General features: G+C 38.3%; 1 protein-coding gene across 3 annotated transcripts in view; it reads left to right on the top strand.

Moving 5' to 3' along the window:
* Nucleotides 1–21,860, top strand: part of LOC136864611 (ubiquitin carboxyl-terminal hydrolase 30) — a 413,613-nt gene that overhangs the window by 154,457 nt on the left and 237,296 nt on the right. For 2 of the 3 annotated variants that reach the window (XM_067141848.2, XM_067141846.2), the window contains one exon: nucleotides 20,483–20,695. The exons of the other annotated variant lie outside the window; for it this stretch is intronic. In XM_067141848.2, the coding sequence (XP_066997949.2) occupies nucleotides 20,483–20,695 (213 nt within the window). The remainder of the gene's footprint in view (nucleotides 1–20,482; nucleotides 20,696–21,860) is intronic. 3 annotated transcript variants of the gene reach the window in all.

Genomic DNA, 21,860 nt, shown 5'->3' with positions numbered 1-21,860 from the left:
GAAATGTCAATACTAATTCCTTCTTCCAACCTCTAAAACATCAGGACGCACTTGGTACTAAAAATTTTTTATCCTTGCACACCAGCTGCTCTTGTGTAATTATGTATATATTTGTAAATTCTCAACTATTCAATTAGATAATGTAATTACTATATAGTTACCAACTATTGACATTAGTTTTTATTACAAACATTTACACTGAATGTTATAATGTAAATATTTTTAAAACTTTATCTCAACTGTTCAATTGAACAATGTAAATACTGTATAGTTACCAACCTTTGACATTAATTTTTGGTTACAAACATTGACGCCGAACACTACACCTTTTCTCCCTTAATTGTTTTAATGTAAATATTTTTTAACTTTTTATTTTCCTATGATTGCGTCAACTGTTTCTCCAGAGCACCACTGCCGAACTCTACTATGTTAATTTTAGGCATTGGTGCCGACTTTTCATCTATAAACCGATATGTTCAACCATCACTTTTGTACAACTATTTCCCATACTTAATTTTTGTGATTGTATTAATAATATGTATTAATTTGTACATGTCAACTACTAACCAGTTACCTGATTTTTTACCTTGAGGTGATATTTTGACTGATGATGCCCTCAATGAAGGGCGAAACATGTCTCAAGTGGAATCAATAATATATTCCTAATTTATAAAATTTATATGTATTGAATAGGTGGAAAAAACTAACCTTTTAGCATCCTACATTCAGTATCTTCAATACGGATAGCAATGATTTTTATCACTTGCAAATACAAAGATGTCTATTTTGTTGCTCTGCATACAAGAAAGGCTGATATTTTCATGACATATATAAAACCTCTGGTTAGTTAGGCTGCATAAAACAAAATTAGTAAGCGCAAGACAATCACCCGATATACAGTGAAGGAGGAAGAATTCTGTACATTTGTGGACGTTGAACAGAACTTGGGACATATATTTAGGCCTAAAATTCTACATTCTCAGTCAAAGAAATGTGCCCTTTGTTACTGAGAATTTTTTTTTTTTTTTTTTTTTCGAGAATTTTGTCTCTGAACTATGACTACACAAGCTTTCAAGTTTCATAATGTTGTATTGAAGATGGAGGGTGACAGAACATCAGCAATTGTAGTGATGGATGCAGTGAGTGTTTTAAGAAGAAATATTGAAAGAAAATCACTTCCAGTTTATTCCTAGGAAAGTGAGTGTGCCCGTAACTTCACTGGAAGAAGGCGCCTAGTTAGAAAACAAAGTGTAGAAGAAACTGATGTAGCATTCTATGAAAAGTGTGTTGAGCTGTGGTTTAAACACTTCAAGGACTAAGAGATTTTTCAGTGGTCTTCATTGATGCATGTTCCTGTGTGGTCTGAGGTTGAAAATAGTGTTGAGTTTATTGCCAGGCAAGGGCTCTTTGATATAAAAAAGGATACCGAAATATTTTATGAATTTTTTTGCTTAACACGAGAAAAAATAAATCTGTTGAATAGTTTGGATGATCCTGTAGGTGTGGATAAACAGTGGATAGAAATCTTGGTCCACCTTTCGGGCATCATCTTTCATCAGTCATGCAGAACATACTTTCCTTGCCATGTACAAATGCATCTATAGATAGGCTGTTTTTCCAAGTAAACAGAATTTGGACAGTAGAAAAATCACATTTATAGGTATTGAACCATATCATACAGTGGGCATTGGACTATTTCTTAGCACATTTTGTGAGTGAAAGATACTCGCCAGGATGGGGGTGGTAATCCCTTGTCTCATAACATGTGATTTAACTTTATGTGTTCATGTGCCCTAGATTTGTTGGGATTTATTTAATTGATGAAGGTGAAATGTTATGCTATTTTTTTTTTGTATTGTTAGATAAGCAGTTACAAGTCCATTGGCCAGTAATTGATCCGCTTATTTAGTTGTTACATCTCCGTGCTATATTGTGTTTTGTTTTCTCAGTTTACAGTACATAATTTTTTAATTCATGCGGGTTTGAGACACTGTCGGATGGCATCAGCGAAGGATGTAAGTGAAGATAGCTCCCAGTTCTCTTGCGAAATAATCGGGAATAAGTGTGGTGTAAATAAGAAGCGAGTGAAGAATGGTATCCAGTGTGAAAAGCATTTAATTTGGTACCATTTTGAGTGTATATGTAGTGCTGGTTTCACTAAAAATGAAGATACTTGGATCTGTGTGAGCTGTGGCGAGAGCAATTTGAATAGCGGTAACAAACCTAGGCCTACAACGGTCAACGAATCGCGGGCGTCTCATTCCTTGGAGGATGGAGGTAATGATAATGTACTCATAATTCTCTCTTTACCGGGCGAGTTGGCCGTGCGCGTAGAGGCGCGCGGCTGTGAGCTTGCATCCGGGAGATAGTAGGTTCGAATCCCACTATCGGCAGCCCTGAAAATGGTTTTCCGTGGTTTCCCATTTTCACACCTGGCAAATGCTGGGGCTGTACCTTAATTAAGGCCACGGCCGCTTCCTTCCAATTCCTAGGCCTTTCCTATCCCATCGTCGCCATAAGACCTATCTGTGTCGGTGCGACGTAAAGCCACTAGAAAAAAAAAAATCTCACTTTATTGCAACAGGATTTACAAGCATTAAAAGCGGAGAATGAGATTTTAAAGGAGAAGGTATGTTTACTGGAATCGGAAGTACCGGTACCAATAAACACTCAGAACACAGGTGGCTCCGTGAATTCTAGTGCGTGGTGTCAAGTTGCTTCAGATTCTAGGAGGAAAAGTGTACAGTTAAATAAGGACAACTTTGTAAGTGACACCAAAAATAGATTTTCAGCCCTGAGGGAAGTAAGCGATACCCAAGGACTTATCCGTATGGGAAGCAGTCAAACGTATAGCGCAAAATCCGTTACGAGAAGCGGCAAAGTTAGGCCTAAAATCCCACACAGTGCACCGGCGAAAGTGTCGAACATTCTTATATTTGGTGATAGCCAGGCGAGGGGAATTGCGGAGAAAATGAACAATGAAGATATTGCAGCATCAGCCGTCATCTATCCTGGAGCCCCAATCAAGAAGGTATTGGAAAACACCGAACAGGCAGCAAGAAATCTCGGAAGTCGTGATGCAGTAGTGATCATCGGCGGGACGAATGACGTAGCTCACAACGACGCTAGGAATGTCATTTCTCAACTTAAATGTACACTAGGTAAGCTGACTCACACTAACATCTTTGTAGTGAACGTGCCCCACAGGCATGATTTTGATTAGAGATTTGTGTGTGAACATTGAAGTGGACAAAGTTAATACAGATATGGTTAAAATTTGTAAACATTTTCGTAATACACAGGTAATTGATAGCAGCAGTTTCGAGAGACACTCTTACACAAAGCATGGCCTTCATCTAAACAATTCAGGTAAACGAAAGATACCAAATATTGTTCTAGACCGAGCTCGATAGCTGCAGTTGCTTAAGTGCGGCCAGTATCCAGTAATCGGGAGATAGTGGGTTCGAGCCCTACTGTCGGCAGCCCTGAAGATGGTTTTCCGTGGTTTCCCATTTTCACACCAGGCAAATACTGGGGCTGTACCTTAATTAAGGCCACGGCCGCGTCCTTCCCATTCCTAGGCCTTTTCTATCCAATCGTCGCCATAAGACCTATCTGTGTCGGTGCGACGTAAAGCAAATAGCAAAAAAAAAATATTGTTCTAGATTTTATTAATCTTAAGATATGTACTGTAAAAAAGGCAACTCCCTTGAGTTATAATACTGACCAGGAAAACTAGTAGAAAGAGCCAGCGGTACTTCAAGCTGGCTCGGTCAACTAGAAAATGAAACTCAGAAAAGTAAGGAATTTCAAGTTACCCAATTGCAACAGTCAAGTTTTAGGGAGGAAGGGGGCCTGAGATTGCTCTTGGTAAACTGTCAGAGTGTAGTAAATAAACAATTTAAATTCGGTACATTGATGGAATCTTATGAGACTGATGTGGTGATAGGAGTGGAATCGTGGTTGAGAGAAGGGGTGGGTAATAGAGAAGTATTTCCAGAAGGGTACACAGTCTATCGTGGAGACCAAGGAGAAAAAAAGGGAGGGGGGGGGCGTGTTTATTCTGGTGAAGGAAACTTATTGTTCACATGAATGGTTTACCAATGAAAGGGATGAAATATTAGGGATAAAAGTAGTTTGTCATAATATGAAGGAGGTGGGAATTATAGGAACATACAGGCCTGGAAGAGAGGAAAGAGACATGGAAATATTTGAGAAAATAATAGATTATACTCATAAAAACAATAATAATGATATGGTAATAATTGGGGGAGATCTAAACTTGCCTGAAGTTGAATGGGATGGAGCTGCAAGTGAAGCCCATGAACAGAAACTGGCAAATAATTTAATTTGGGAGGGAGGATTTACACAGGTAGTACAAGAACCGACTCGTCTCAATAACTTACTAGATGTATTCTTGGTTAAACCATGTGAAATTGTTGATAAAACTGAGGTAATTGAAGGAATAGGTGACCATAAGGCTGTAATAATGGATGTAGGACTGGTACCAAAAAGGCTTAATAAGAGGGTTACACAAGACAAGAAATTGTACAGAAAAACTAAAGTTGATGAATTTGGGACTTACCGGTACCTTAAATCACAATTCAGTTGGATAAGTGAAGGGAGTAATGTGGATACACTTTGGGCTAAATTTAAAGGAATCATTTTGAAGGAGAGAAGAGATTTGTACCTGTTAAGAAGGGTAAAATGACCTCAGACCCTGTTTATTATACAAGGGAAATAAGAAAATTAAAAAGGAAATGTAATAGTAAACAGGAAAATCAAAGAGGGTAGGGAGAGTAGAGAAACTAGAAAACAGCTAATGAGGGAACTGAATAGAGTGAAAAAGGAAGCAAAAGAGAATTATATGAATGGCATACTTCAAGAGGGTAATGACCACAAAGGGAAATGGAAAAGCTCTATTCATATATCTGGAATCAAAAAGGAAAAGGAATCCAATGGTGGGAGAAGGGGGTGAACACTATTTAACAGATACTGAGAAAGCAAACCTATTTAGTAGGGAATTCAGAGATTCAGTAGATGATTGTCAGGAGTTGGAAACCGAAACAGAAGATAGAGAGGGAGAGACACAGAGGGAAACAAGAAGCTTCTCATTCACAAATGAAGATATTTTCAGAGAAATCCAACTGCTTCAGCAAGGAAAAGCAGCAGGAAGTGATCAAATTACTGGGGAGGTGTTAAAGACAATGGGGTGGTACATAGTGCTTTATTTAAAATTTCTCTTTGACTATGTCATAAATAATAGTGTAATACCAAAGGAATGGAAGGAATCTACAATAATACCAATTTATAAAGGAAAGGGTGATAAAAGGAAACCAGAGAACTACAGACCAATCAGCCTGACCAGTATAGTTTGTAAAATACTGGAGAGTTTAATAGCAAAGTACATCAGAGGGATATGTGATGATAAAAATTGGTTCATGATGAGCCAGTATGGATTTAGAAAGAAATTATGTTGTGAGGCACAACTGGTGGGATTTCAGCAGGACATATCAGATCAGTTGGATTCAGCCTTTGATAGAATGGAATATGGAATATTATTAAAAAAATTGGAGGGAATAGGATTGGACGTAAGGGTTACACGTTGGGTAAAAACTTTTCTAAATTCAAGGGTTCAGAAAGTCAAAGTAGGAAATAATGTATCGCAGGAAGAGAAAGTTTGTAAGGGAATTGCGCAGGGTAATATAATCGGTCTGTTACTTTTCTTAATATACGTAAATGATTTAGTGAATAATATAACATCAAAAATAAGATTGTATGCAGATGACATAATTGTTTATAGGGAAATAAATAACATTGAGGATTGTTCAGCATTACAAAGGGACCTTGAAAGTATCCAACAATGGGTTGAAGAGAATAATATGAAGGTTAATGGAGGCAAAACAACTGTTACAACATTTACAATCAGGAGCTTTAAAACTGAATTTGAATACACTTTGGATGAGGTAGTTATCCCAAAAGATGGCAAGTGCAAATACTTAGGAGTGAAATTTGAAAGTAATTTGAACTGGAAGGGTCATGTGGATGACATTGTTGGGAAAGCATACAGATCGTTACATGTCATAATGAGGCTACTTAAAGGATGCAACAAAGAATTAAAAGACCGGGCGAGTTGGCCGTGCGCGTAGAGGCGCGCGGCTGTGAGCTTGCATCCGGGAGATAGTAGGTTCGAATCCCACTATCGGCAGCCCTGAAGATGGTTTTCCGTGGTTTCCCATTTTCACACCAGCAAATGCTGGGGCTGTACCTTAATTGAGGCCACGGCCGCTTCCTTCCAACTCCTAGGCCTTTCCTATCCCATCGTCGCCATAAGACCTATCTGTGTCGGTGCGACGTAAAGCCCCTAGCAAAAAAAAAGAAAAGAATTAAAAGAAAAAAGTTACTTAAGTATGGTTCGTCCATTATTGGAATATGCAAACAGTGTTTGGGATCCTCACCAAGAATACCTAATAAAAGAAATAGATAGTGTGCAGAGGAAAGCAGCAAGATTTGTAACAGGGGATTTCAGGAGAAAGAGTAGTGTATCAAAAATGTTAAAGGAACTTGGGTGGGAAAATTTAAGTAAGAGAATGGAGAAAACTAGATTTATAGGATTATATAGAGCCTATACAGGAGAAGAAGCATGGGGAGATATCCGTGAGAGGCTTCAGTTGGAAAATAATTATATCGGCAGGACTGACCACAAATATAAAATTAGAAGGAATTTTAGCAGAAGCGATTGGGGTCAATTTTCGTTCATTGGGAAGGGTGTGAAGGAGTGGAACAGTTTACCAGGGGTATTGTTTGATCCTTTTCCAAAATCTATACAGATATTCAAGAAGAGAATAAACAGGAATAGAGAAAATAAATGAAATGTTAGAGGGCATTCGACCAGTGCAGGTTAATGTAAATAAAAAATGTGTGTGAATAAATTAATTCCATCCCCTGGCAGCCAAAGTAGAGGACTGCCTGTAGGAGTGAAGTACTGTGGGGACTTCAGGGGCCCTGGGACTGCTACGGTAGCTGTGAAGGCCCTTCAGGAACTCTGAAAAGTGGTGGCAAAATGGGCTCTGGTTAAGACGCAGCAGGTCGTTATGCTACTTAGGTTCCAGAATGGGTAAAGAAACAATAATAAATAAATAAAATGCAATGTAAATTTTAATCTTATACCAGTTGTATAGTATCTTTTGAAGTAATTCCACATACTGTATATCAGTTGACTATATTTGTAAGTAGTACAGGAGATATTATAAGTAGAATTTTGTAAACAATATAAATTTATTAAGGATGAGCTGTGTGTTTAATAGAAAAAATAGTTAGCGTAAATTGTATAATATTGTATTATAGGAAAATTTTCTTCTTGTTAATTTAATATTTAGTGCTTGACAATAATGTATTTTAGTGTACCATTTGCCACCGTGGTAGACACCTCATTTGCAGATAAAGAGATTTTGATTTGATTTTTGATTTTGATCTATGATATTGTTGTATTGCAAGGTGTTTTTTTTAAACTATGGACTCCGGTCTAGCATATCTATGTTTTAACACATTCCCTGCGGCAGTGAATTTCGATGACTTAATGTTACGTCGTATCGGCCCACCGGTGACCCGATGCTGCCTTTAGTTATTATCGGTTCGAGTCACCGGTGACCTGACGAATTTGACTTTGTTTACTCCCTAGTATGAAATCCTAAATAATGCATGTGCACTTGTTGTGTGCATTATTGTTGAGGAGACATTCCAGTGTATTTACCTGTGTGACAGTGTTCCGATTCAACAATTGCGTGAAACAGAAATGACCCCAGAAATAATTGTTAGATTCTCGTTCATTGATCTGTTTTTATGGGAATATGAGAGGCCTATGTTGATTATTTTCATATTATGCTTAGTAAAAAAAAGTAATATCACAAAAGAGAAAGGATATAAATTCAGAACAATATTTACTAGACACGAAAACAATCCCAGCTATTTACAGTAAAAATGGAACAAAAATATAACATCATTTGCCAGTACTCTTCAGAAAAGTCATCAAGTAAAATTAAGTACTGATTTCCCGATGAGATATAACACAAACACTCACCATTGCGTTTTACACGTTCACTGGCACTTGTTCACGTGAGTTTCATTGAAGCACTCGATACACATTTTTGGTGCTCCTGGACACTGCACAGAATGTCACCACCTTCTTTGTTTTGTTGTTGGCAGTTTTCTTACCATGCTGTGCAAATATCTTCTTGTAGCACACTGTGCAGTGTCGCCACATTTTTCTGGCTGGTCCTTCCAGTTTACCCAGTGTGTGCGCCCTGTTCCTTGTTGGAGGTGTACAAGATGTAGCAGTGCTGTACCGACATAGAGAGAAGCAAGAGATTCCTTAAAATGACAAAAAGATTTTTTTTTCCCAGAACTGCGCTAGCATTGTAGGATCCAGGCATTTACAACTGCAGTACCCAGGAGAAGTTCAATGGTAACTTTCCTCCACCATTTTACACCCTTTCTAAATGGGGTGTAATATGACAACATTTGATCACCACGATCAACACCCTTTTTGATCTTATTGTAGTGCAACACAGATTTTGGCTTCAAAATTGGATCTCCTTTCCTGTTCGTTTTTCCGTTGTCTTCCAGAATATCACCATGATCTGGTACAGTGGATATCATCAAAACTCTCCTCTTGTCCATCCAGTTAATTATCTTGACCCCCTTTTCATTCTCTGCTCCACAAATTTCTCCCCTTTGAAGACACTTATTAACCACATCTGTGGGGGGACCGCTCTTATTAGGTCGAATTGTTCCACAGAGAAGTGTTTGCTTGTCCAATTGATTCTGTGCCAATTGAACACTTGTATAAAAATTGTCAGCGAACAAGATGCAACATTTCCCATCAATGGCTCACACATGTTCATGACGACCGCTTCAGAGTGACCTGTCCCTTGCAGCTCATCATCTTTCCCTTGATAAACTCTTACTGCAAATGTATACCCATCTTCAGTGCACACTTTGTATAGTTGAATTCCATACTTATGTGATTTGTTCGGAATATATTGCCTGAAAAGCAATCTTTCCCTCCACGGCACCATATACCCGTCTATTACAACATTTTTCTCAGGGGTTAAGGCATTCTGAAAATATTCCTGAAGTTGGTCTACTAGAGGTCTCACTTTATACACTCTTTCATTTCTCTCCCTAGGGGCTTCATTATCACACAAATGCCAACAGGAGAGCAAATCTAAGAAGCGATCACGAGTCATAGTGGCTTTTATTACCTTATTCTCATATAAAGGGTTCTTCGACCAATAAAGTGCCAGTACAGGGACATAATTTAATCCCGTAACAAGTAATATCCCCAAAAACTTGGCCATTTCTTCCTCAGTGGTATCAGTCCATTTGGATAACCGTCTCCCTTTCTTTAGTGGACACTTTTCTAACTTTTGTGCAGCAAGTCTGTTTGTTTCACTTACCATAGTCTGCATAATTTGCTGTGTTACAAACATGTTATAAATATCAGAAGGGCTATCAAAATTAGTCACAATGTTCACTTCTGTGTCATCACAGAAAATGGGTATGCCAATGTCATGTCCCCCTACTGGACCCCACCTTGGCACATCGTCACTACTTACATCGCCATTACGAACAATCTGACTTGGAGAGTTATCACTTAGCGTTTCGTCCCCATAAATAGCTGACCCACATGCTTCAGAGTCACTGTCTGTGTCAGAAGGTTGTACGTAGGGTCATCATCAGATACAGGAGAGAAATCACTGTCACTGTCATCACTTTGTTCCAAATAATGAACAATTTGTCCGGGATCCAGTGCTGTCCTAACCCTCTTTCTTTTCCGTGCCACCGGTGTGTCAGAATGTGAAGGCTCCATGCCCAAAAAAGGACGTGAATTTTCTTGGAAATATTATCTATGGAAGATAATAAATATGTCAATAACTACTCCAATAACCTCTATTCGCTTACCTAAGAGCAATGTAGAAAGCAGATATCAGAAGGGTGGTACTCCTTAAACAACAATCTACCATCTGCGGGCAGCAACACTTGGCTTCATTCACCGTAACCGCGCTAAGTGATTCCCGCTTAAAAATATAGGTCAGACAACAATCGGGACTCGGGGTGACCCGAAGCGATATGAATGGAAGATGAAAGAAACTTCCTTCGGGTCACTGGTGGGCCGATCAAAACTAGCAGTTTGCCTCGATCCTTTACTTCAATTGGAACACTATGTTGCCATTAGTTAATGGAAATTTGTAACTAGGACGTAGTTACTTACTTCGCAATTTTGGGAAGTTCGCACCGACGGATAAGAGTAATTTGTTTTGGGGTGCATGGTGACCCAAACCCACACAGAACCTGTTAATCTAATAAATTTGTTCATACCACTTACGTCGAATAGCTCTCATAGCTCTCATATAGTTATGTTCTCAGATCCCTGTCATTATATTTAAGTTTTAGATATCTAGTTTGCGAGACCCATTCCAGACGCTCCTGATGAGCATTGCCAAGCCCCCTTTAGGACAGGCGGTTGGGTACAGTATAAACTCTAAAAAGCCTTTATTTTGACCAGGTATAATTTCCAGCAACTTTGCATTGAGCTTTCGATATACGAGGGCAGATCGGAAAGTAACACACAATAATGGTTTTTTCTCCCCTAGTATTGCAGCTGGAATGTTGAAATTTCATGATAATGTAGTTTGAAGTTTGCGCTACAGAGGGTGCATCTCTAGCAATAGAAGCCTGAACTATGAAACAAATATGACGTGCATGTTATTGTCGTCCATGTGTGAAGAGCAGCATAGTGTAGTTAGACATTTGTGGGCCAAAGGGCATATACCGAGTGAAATTCACAGGGACATGCGTGGCGTGTATGGGGACGACTGTCTGGACCATAGCAATGTCTCCAGGGGTGTGCATTCTTCCAATTGGGCCGTGTGAACCTTAGTGATTCGCCACGCTCCGGGCGACTGGTAACAGTTTCAACTCCGCAGAATGTCCGCGCCATTGAGGCAGCAATTTTGAATGACCTGCGTGTGCACCCGCGAACTTTATCACAGACGTTAAACATTTCCTATGGTGCGTTGTATGACATTGTTCATGACACGTTGAAATTCCATAAAGTTAGTGCTCGCTGGGTACCTAAAAATCTGACAGACAACTACGAGGGCCAGCGAATTATGACGTGCATGGATCACTTAACACGTTGCGCCGCAGAAGGAATGACTTTCTGAAAGGAATCGTCACTGGTGATGAGTCGTGTGTGTGCCACTACATACCCGAAACCAAACAGGCCTCTATGAAGTGGAAACATGCTGGTTCCGCAGCACGAAAAAATTCAAAATGACTCAGTCCGCTAGAAAAGTGCTTGTGACCGTGTTCTGGGACATGTTTGGTTTGTTATTGGTGGATTTTGCTGAATATGGGACCACTGTGAATGCTGCAGCCTACATGAAAACTTTGGTTAAGTTGCGTCGTGCCCTTGGTGACAAACGCCGCAACATTAATGCTGACAGTGTCAAACTTCATGACAATGTCTGTCCCCATGTTGCTGCTCCTGTTCGTGAGAAACTCGCCAAATATAGGTAGGAAGTGCTCCAGTATCCACCATACAGTCCAGACCTGGCACCGTCAGACTTTCATCTGGTTGGTCCCATGAAGAAATTCCTGGCCGGCGACATATGCAGAAGTGAAAATCAGCAGTCCACAGATGGCTATACTCCAACCAAACGGACTTCTACAAACAGGGCATATTGAAACTCGTACAATGATGGGAGAAATGTGTTGGAAAAACTTGGTGACTATGTAGAAAAGTAGGTCAAAGATGTAAGTTCATTAGTGATTTGTTTGGTTTTGGTACATATTAAACATTTTGAGAAAAAAATGATTGTGCGTTACTTTCCAATCTGCCCTCGTATATTTTTTTAAAAAAACCTGTTTCCCCTGTTTATTAAGGAAAATAACATCATTTGAAGAAAAGTATAATAAATTGTAATATCACTTTATCCTCTGTTAACACGTTGGAGACAGCCACATTTGAATGAGTTACCCGCCAGAAATCACAGGATTTTTAATGGTTTTTGAATTTTTTTCAATGCTAGGGAAAGAAATAATTGTTGTAATAACTTTTGTAATATTTAGGTATATAACACTTTTCTGTACACAAAAATGAGTTTTATTATAATAGTGCAGCAATTTTAAATATAAATTTATGAAGTTCTACAAACGAAAGCAAATTCTGATCTAGTTGTGAGTGCCAGTTAGGTTAATATTTTGAAATTTAACAAATATTGATGACACATCTACTAAACCATACTAACCATGAACCTACTACGCTAGCGTAGCAGGGGCAGAGGTGATACTCCCACGTGGCGCGTCCCAGGTGGCGGATAGGGGGGTCCTAACCAGCTTGCTGGCGGACTTGAGGGAAATAAAATACCTCTCGCGGACCAAACACACAACCCCCTGTGGGTGGGGGACGCAGACGAAGAATATATCCATGGTATCCCCTGCCTGTCGTAAGAGGTGACTAAAAGGGGCGACCAAGGGATGATTGGATTAGAACCATGAAACTACTTGTGATTAGTACCACCACGCGGGGAACACCATGGGTCACTATTACTTGAGCGTATTACTACGTTAGGTACCAAATAGGTTTGTGATTAGTAGCAATCAGGAGCACCGTGCGGTCAGGCTTTTACGGTACCTGTGATTAGTAGCACTATATGAGCGACACCAGGGTTCTGGCTTGCCTATGATTAGTACCCACTGTATAAGGAACACCACGGGATAGTACAAGTCCCTGTGGTTAGTACACACGTGATGAAAACCATAGGTTTGCGTTGTCTGTAAATTGCGCCGCTATGTGTGAAACCACATAGGTCTGTATTACCTGTGTGAATTTCATTACCTATGAGTAGTACCATGTGTGGAATACCGCGAGTCTACAGTTCTTTTGATTAATACCGCACTATGTCAAATACCATGGTTCTATTTTCAAGCGATAAGTACCATCTTGAGAGGCCGATAACCTATTGTTTGGACCCCTTTAGCTTGCAAGCATCAGTCAGTATTACTATTGTTCTCCGTCAGTTCCTGAGACTGAGGCATTGCGGGTCGGCTCCACTGATTGTTTTAACTTCATATCCATCTGTTCATTTTTCGTTCTCACGCTTTGAATTCTGGTCAGTGGAGGATTTTGGATTTTTATTTTGTCATTGCATTTCGTCTCATTTCGTACCATCAGGGGCCGATGACCTAGATGTTAGGCCCCTTAAAACAACAAGCATCATCATCAAACCATATTAATACAGATTCTAACGTAATGGGTCAATTGGCATGGGCATCCTTGTTTACAAACAGTAATTTCTTTTCCCACCATTCGTTGCTTGACAACAGGCTATAAACATTAAAATAAGAATAATAAATTACACCACCTTTCCAATACTTATCTTTCCTCATATTTAGGATATAAACATTACAACTGGTGTTGTAAGTTGGGACATGTTTCGCTTAACTGTCGTAAGCATCATCAGCTGAAATAAATCTTAGCCTAAAGTTAGGTCAGGGCTCCGAACCCAGTGTCCTTACAATATATGGTACCCTAAGATTCGACATTTATATTATAGAAAATCAAATAGGCTAAATCTAGTACCATATATTTTAAAGACACTAGGTTCGGGGCCCTGACCTAACTTTAGGCTGGATTTATTTCGGCTGATGATGCTTACGACAGTTAAGCGAAACATGTCCCAACTTGAACACCAGTTGTAATGTTTATATCCTAAATACGAGGAAAGATAAGTATTGAAAAGGTGGTGTAAATTATTATTCTTCTTTTAATGTTTATAATCTGACGTCCAATACGGTCTACAATGAGATTTATTACTTGTAATGATAACAGGGTCACAATGAGTTGATGCAGGTTGTCATCTGTACATGGGAAGCAACTCAAATTTTTAGGTTGCAGTATAAAACTATATCACAAAACCCTTCACACCAATTTGAAATTAGCTTATTGTGTAACTTTACTTGGTTGAAGCGGCAGAATCATAGTGTTCACTTGCTGTATAATTGTTGTCCTCGTCCTTAATTTCAGAACCGGAGTCTTCCATAAAATCATCCATTGTGGCTTTGTTGTCTAAATTTTGTACACTTGAATTAGACATGCTAAATAATAACAAGAATGATGCAAACAAACCTACCACTCGAACACACTCCGTTCCTGTCCTCACGTACGTACTTTCTCACTCATTTTGCAGCTGAGAGAGAATGATGGCGTAGCCTCATATTATTTAGGAACATGGCTGTGTTGTCAATATCTTGAAAGAAGGGCTCTCAACTGATGCTCGTAACTAGTACATATTATGCTTATAGAAGCATCCAACAGTATTCTGGTGAAGTCACAGCCCGCTGAAACAGTGACCACTATTTTTAACTACAGTAAAAATTGCTCCCGTAGATTCTCCGAGCTCAGCGAGCACCAATGAATAACGTGCCTGTAGTGAGAAAGTGTAATTTCCACCAAACTTCAAATGAGTTCTTGGATATTTTGAAGTGTTCCCCAATTTACTATTAGCATCATCTAAAATGTATAATACAGTTTAACGTAATTTTGCCCTCTCTTCAGAATAAATTATCTAGTAAAATAATGCACTTCATCGGTAATTGTATTTTATTTTTAAATTTGCCGGTGCAAAAAAAAAAAGAACTGAAGCATATTTCAGTTATATGAGTAAGGTCCTCTTTTAACCAAAAATAAATCTGGTCAGCCTAGTAATAACGAATACATCCCTCCACATAGAGTTGGCATCAGCATGACATCTGACAGTAAAGCAGGGCCAAGTCCACATATATGACACAAGTCACACCCACGGCCCCATCAGGGTGTGGGAAAAGCGGTAGAAGAAGAAGTGATGATTTGCATAGTTTTCTTAGCATTGTATCAATCTTCTTGACATGAGGGTTGTTCAGCAAAATTGCAGAGCAATACTCAGATGTAGAATGTACTAATTCCAATGCTGATGAATGCAGAGTGGATGCAGAAGCTCCCCATGATGATCCAGCAAGTTTGTAGAGGATGATATTCCTTGTTCCTAGCAATACTATTCGTTCGGACATTTCTTAAAGGATAATGTTCAATCAAGAGTAACATGAAGATATTTAGGATTACGGTTGTGAAGTAGCAGGATACCATTGGGTGAAACATGTAGGTTTTCATGAGCCTGTCTGTTATTGAGATGAAGGAAACAGGTTTCTGTTGTTCTGTTTTTGCTAGTGCTTGACCTTAAACACCACTTTCTAAAATACTAATGTCTCTAGGTTGGTTTTAGGTACCGAGCAAATGGCCGCATGGTTGGGGTCACATAGCTATCAGTTTGCATTTAGATTATGGTCATGGTCGCATCCTTCCCACTCCTAGCCCTTTCCTATCCCATTATTGCCATAAGACCTGTCTGTGTCAGTGTGATGCAAAGCAAATCATAAAAAATAAAAGATCTGTTTGTAGGTTAGCTGGACTGAGTAGCTCAGACGGTAGAGCGCTGGCCTTTTGAGCCCAACTTGGCAAGTTTGATCCTAGAAATTTTGAGTGTTACAGTTCAGTCTTTCTGAACTTAGACTACATTTATACACAAGCCTCCACATTTCATAATGTTGTATTGAAGGTGGAGGGTGACAGAACATCAACAATTGAATTGATGGATGCATTGAGTGACCTGAGAAGAAATCTTCCTGAAAGAGAATCACATCTGGTTTATTCCTAGTAAAATGGGAGTGCTCTTAAGTTCACTAGAAGGAGGAGGAGGCAGCTTAATTAGAAAACGAAGTGTAGAGGAAACTAATGTGACATTCTATGAATACTGTGTTTGCCTGTGGTTTAAACAATTCAAGGAATAACAGATTTTCCAATTGGCTTCATTGGAGCATGTTTGTATGTGGTCTGAGGTTGAAATGGGTTTTGAATTTATAGCCAGGGAAGGGTTCTTCAATATGGATACGGATATTGAAATATTTTATGAATTTTTATGCTTAACAAAATATGTAACACCAGAAAAAATAAACCTGTTGAATAGCTTGGATAATCCTGTAGGTGTTGTTAAATCGTGGATCTTTGTTCATCTTAAGGGCATCGTCCACTTTCATCAGTAATACAGTACATCGTTTCCTTATTAGTACAAATGCATCTGTAGGAAGGCTGTTCTCCCAAGTAAACAGAATTTGGACAGTAGAAAATTCTCTCTTAAAAGTATAAACTCTAAAAGCCTTTATGATGACCAAGTATAATATCCAACAAATTTGCAAATCAGTTCTTGAATTATTATTTTTTACTTTTGAGACCCTCCTTCATTTATTAAGGAAAATAGCGTAATTTGAAAAGTGCAGTATGTATGTTGGGTATTCAGCCCGAAGGCTGGTTTGATCCTCTGCAGCTCCGCCAACAGCTGTCATAAATAGCCTAGGCATCACTGAAGAGGCGTACTAGGGAAATGAGGAGTGAGGTAGTTTCCCGTTGCTTTCCTCACCGAGCCAGCCGCTGCTATTAAATATCAGTCGGCCAAGCCCACTGAAATGCATGCACCAACCGACCCTATGAGTGATATCTTCATACCATTCATAACAGGGACTGGCTGCATAAGCAATGGTATTACTAGCATCACTCATACCTGTCACTTTCATATTGTCAAAGCCAAGGTGAGACAGGTCAATGAAAGTAACAAATTTGATATAGCCCATACCAGAAGACATAGTGCACTGTAAACACTACATCTCGCCAGCAAAGGCATAAGTGCAGTATAATAAATTGTAATGTCACTTTGTCCTCTGTTATGAGTCTGAATAGCTTATGCAATAAAAAATAATACTCTACTCATCTCATTTAAGAGTAAAAGACTCTAAAAGTCTGGTAGTATTTGAAGGTGCTCAAATACGTCAGCTTGTAAAAGAACTTCTGCAGGAAAAAATTCCGGGACCTCTGCATCTCTGAAAACCATAATATTAGTTATTGGGACATGAAATCAGTAACATCCTCATCCTCATTATTATTGTTGTTATTATTATTATTATTATCATCATCATCATCATCATTCATTCATTCATTTATTTATTTATTTATTTATTTATTTATTTATTTATTTATTTATTTATTTATTTATTTATTTATTTATTTATTTATTTATTTATTTATTTATTTATTTATTTATTTATTTATTTATTTATTTATTTATTTATTTATTTATTTATTTATTTATCACAAGGTTACTGGCTAACTATTGCAAGGTCATCAGTATAGGCAGACTGATGTTGGAGAGTGCATGGCATGTCTGCAGTGTACAAGTGGTAGATGTAGTATGAAAATATCCAAGTAAATGATAGTCATAATTATAGTCATATAAACCTCAGCTACTGTGGGCAGGCATTTTGATCTGATACTGTTTAGGCTGCCTGCATACCACTTTCAACATTTTGTTTTACTCTACCAGATGACTGAGAAACCAGAGCTATAGTGGGTGAACTCTTGCTAAGATTTAATTCATTTTGTTAGGTGAGCACTGAATGTGTCATTAGAGATCTTTTATGTGTCAAGTTCGTACAACACGAAGTACCGAATGAACTTATTTCTGCCCTTCAAAGGTCTGACTACCTTTAGCGTGTTTGAACTAACAATCTTGGGATCCAGAATGTGACACACTTCCACAGATCCACAGAAGGAGCTAATCTTCAAGTGGTAGTACATCACCAACACATTCAGGCAGACAACTGTGAGAATTGTCGGACAGTATGCATTTCCTGACTAAAAACAATTAAAGAAATCTTCTGACCGAATGCAGGGAGGGCTGCTTAGCCAAGACAGTAAAGGCTTGTTCAGCTTACTCAGAAGGGTGTGGGCTCAATTCATTGCTAGCAAGTTGAAAAATTTAGAAACTTTTAATTCTGGAGAAGCATATTACCCTGACGTTCACTATGCTTACAAGAGAAATGAGCACCAAATGAATTCCTAGGGGCAAAAGTGACTGGACATACAGCTAACCCTTCCTTACTCAATCAGTGCCGAACTTACGAATAGTGGAAGCCTTTACCTTCCACTCCTCTCAAATTAATTAATGTCAATCCTTCAAAGGCCTTCATGGTCTATACAGACATGATTTAGCTCTGCTTTTCTGGTGAAACGGATAGTGTTATTTCTTGTAATCAGGATTATGAAGTTGAATTTTGGCACAGTTAATTGAATTTTAAGATTGCTTAAATGTGAGCGACTCTCTTCACTAAATTTACGTGCACTTTAAAGAACAACTGTTTGGGGCAATAGTAGTCTAAGTGAGCTTATGAACATCATTATCATCAGAGACAGTCTTCTTCAATGGATGATGGTTAACCTTCATACAGTGGTAAATTTTTCATATGTCTTATCATGTAGAATTCCGTTCGACTCATTGGCTGAATGGTCAGCGTACTGGCCTTCGGTTCACACATGGCAGATGCCGCACACCCTCATTGGAGGGTCTGCGTTATGAGGGCTGCACCCGGCTAGAAATAGCCACACAAAATTTTTATTTGGAATTCCAATATTCCATGAAATCCTACCAGATATTTTCCAAATGACTAGCTCATTATCCCCAGTGATCTCCATGGAAAACTTGTATGAAGGAAGAAAGATCATGCAGCCCTCGATCTACATGAATATGGCAAGAAGAATGACAGTGGTCAGAAAATCATCATTTGCATAGAAATACACAGTCTGGTCATCACCAATACCTGGTTCACTGCATGGTTCACATCTAATAGTGTACTGCAATGGTATAAAGGCAATGCAAATTGACTAAATTGACTCGTATGGCATTGAGATCTCAGGGGCATCCCAGATGCAGTCATACCATATGAAGCAGTCGCAAGGCAATACCAACCAATCATTTGCAAGTTATAGGTTAAACCATCAAAAACTGAACACACAGCATTAATGGGACATGTGAGAATTGAATGGCAGCATGTCAAAGAATAATGATGTGGCATGAAGAACACTGTTGCCTATTATACAGTTACGGAATACTGATCAAAAGTGGAAGAGGCTGTTCATGAAGCTGCTTGCTAGGATGATGGTGGATCAGAAGAGAAATTTGGCTTTGAGACAATGACATCAAAGATGTGATATATAAGAGGACGTTATATGATGAGTTTCTGGACGACAAAACCCTGCCTTATTGGAACACCTTCAAAGCAGCTTGCGGAAAGAAATAGTGATCACAACAAAAGCTGCTTTTTACATGAAAGACTCGATACACGTGAAGATGAATGTGACGTCGACTGACTTATGAAATGAAAACATTGCAAAAAAGAACACCTACAATATTTCTACAGCATCAGCAACGAAGCGATCAATTTGCTGGTCAAGTTAAAATGTTGCAGGTTTTTTTTTCCTCAGTGTAGATTTTAATGCTTATGGTTTATGATACTAATACAGTTCATGCTGTTCTTTGTTTTCTATAATAGAATTTTTTTTTTCCTTATCCATTGCAGATCTTAAATGTTTGTTGAATGGAATGTGAAATGTTTCCCTGCTATATTTAGTTCTATGTTCTTAACAGCAGATTTCTTGTTTTTGTCAATTACTAACATGCTCATTCTATCTACAGGCAGTGCATGAACTGAACCATAACAAGTACTAATAAGTGTCTACTCTATTGCACTCGAAGATGGTCTTTATTTTATAACTGTGCAGCAACATCACTCAAGCTACTGCGAGTTGCCATATTGACACTTGTCCGTTGACCAGTAAAATGCACACCATATCTGCACGTTACTCGGAGTCAAACAAGGCATAGCAAACTATTTCTGGTGAAACTAAGAGACTAAAAACTTACCTGACATGGAAGGAGATGGATAAGGTTTATGGCCCTCAGCTCTCAAATGCATTTGGCACCTCCTGAACAGGTTGCAGATATTTGGCAAATTTCATCTTATGAGATGTTCAATATAACTTGCTGAATGTTCCCTCTAGTTCTTCTCTTGTGCAAGATTTGTTGATGCCAGGAAATTCAATTTGTGAATGAATTATTGAACCCGACACTTCTTGAGAGATGAAGACTTCACATAGCACTCTTTGAAGACCCTGTTATTCTAATGCAGACATCAGTTTTTAAGCAAAACTATACTAATAAACATTAACACAGAAACTGCATTACCCCACTCAACTGTCAACCTGATGCTGCAAATAACTCTGCTGCTGTGGCTGCGTGTGATGAAGTCACTGTTAAACTACCGTACACAACTTTGAGATGAAGACCCTGTATTAACTGAAACTACACACACTTTGCTCTTCTGATTATGTTACCTTAATTTGATGGGACCAGTAACATCTAATTATTTTTATTTATTTCTATTGCTTTTGTACACTGTATATGGTATTGTATTTTTCCAGTTTGCAATATTGTTTCTTTAAAATGAACATATTCTTTCTGTAGATTTTTCTTCTTTTATTTTCTTTTCTTTCCAGTCCCCATTATTATATGACAAGTTTGACAGCCTGTCTTTGTCCTTACCAAGTTTGGGAGGATTTCTCTTCAAAAGACTGACACTAGCTCATCTTTTAGACAATTATGTTTCTACTGAGACAGTGAAAGGTGTGGAGTGTGAGGGTTGCAGTCAAGATCAGAAATGTTCTAGAGCCATAAAGAGCACTGCAGTGAAAACATTGGCTTTTGGCAAGGTCAGTATCACATCAGCTTTCAAAATATTACTTTTTCAGTTATGATACCTTATACCCTTCATTCCAGTAATAAACGATATGGATCTGGTCATTTTAATTCTGGCATTTGTTAGTTATGTGATGTCATTGATCACTTTTCCTTGTTTGTAGGATTGTAAATTAACATTTAGAGAGGAATTTTGTTTATTTGGATATCTTCTTCATTATAAGAGCTGTGTTGCCCCACCCTCAGATCAAAGAATGACTTCAATTGTTCCTCCTTACACAGAAATCTCTTCTACTATCTGTTATTATTAGGACTAAACTGGCTGTTTTCTCCTCGGTGCTTTTGTTCGTCTATAATTTTATACAAGACAAAATTATTAAAATCATCCCTATCAAATATTTCCCACATTGGACGTTGACTGATCAATTTAGGTTTCTTAAGATACGCGAACAACAAACATTGTAGCCATCCTGATAACTCCATCTTTTTTCCTTTTAAATATTCACTTACATTATTATCATGTCCATATTTTGTTTTGCTTTCAAACAACATTTAAAGCATCTGAAACCAAACAAGAGGTGTGCAGTTAGTTATCTTATTGAAATATTGTGGTTTAGAAATATTGCATGTAAATGTTTTTTAAAATCAAAACTTCCTAAATAGATGTATTACTTTGTTGTTGCTTCTTTATATGTAATATACATATGACTCATGTTTTGTTTGTAATGGAAAGGAACAAGCAATTGGCCTGGCCAGTTCTGCAGGAAATTGAAGAGAGCTAAGGTTTATTTTGTACTTCAACTATTTTTTATAGGATATGGTTTGCTTATATAGTTATCATCGTACTGTGATGTATCTTTTGTTCAAAAAATCAATTCCAAATTGTAGACCTTTTTCACTTGCTTTAGTTTCTACTGTAACAGATGTGCACAACTTTATTGGTTACCAGCAGGCTTCATTACAGTACTTTAAAAAATTAATTTTAATTTTCCACTTATACATAAAGAACTAAAGTTTTGTGGTTAAGTTTGCATGGGACTAATAATTCATCTCACTGTCCAATTGATAAAATAACTGTAACCTTAAAGAGTGAGTGGCTATGCACTTTGGGGCACGTAGCTGTAAGCTTGCATTCAGGAGATAGTGGGATTGAACCCCACTGCATCGGCCCTGAATATG

The sequence above is a fragment of the Anabrus simplex genome, chromosome 2, assembly GCF_040414725.1.
Source record: "Anabrus simplex isolate iqAnaSimp1 chromosome 2, ASM4041472v1, whole genome shotgun sequence".
Lineage (NCBI taxonomy): Eukaryota > Metazoa > Arthropoda > Insecta > Orthoptera > Tettigoniidae > Anabrus > Anabrus simplex.
The sequence above is the reverse complement of the archived record's forward strand: the minus strand, read 5'-3'. Positions and strand labels throughout refer to the sequence as shown.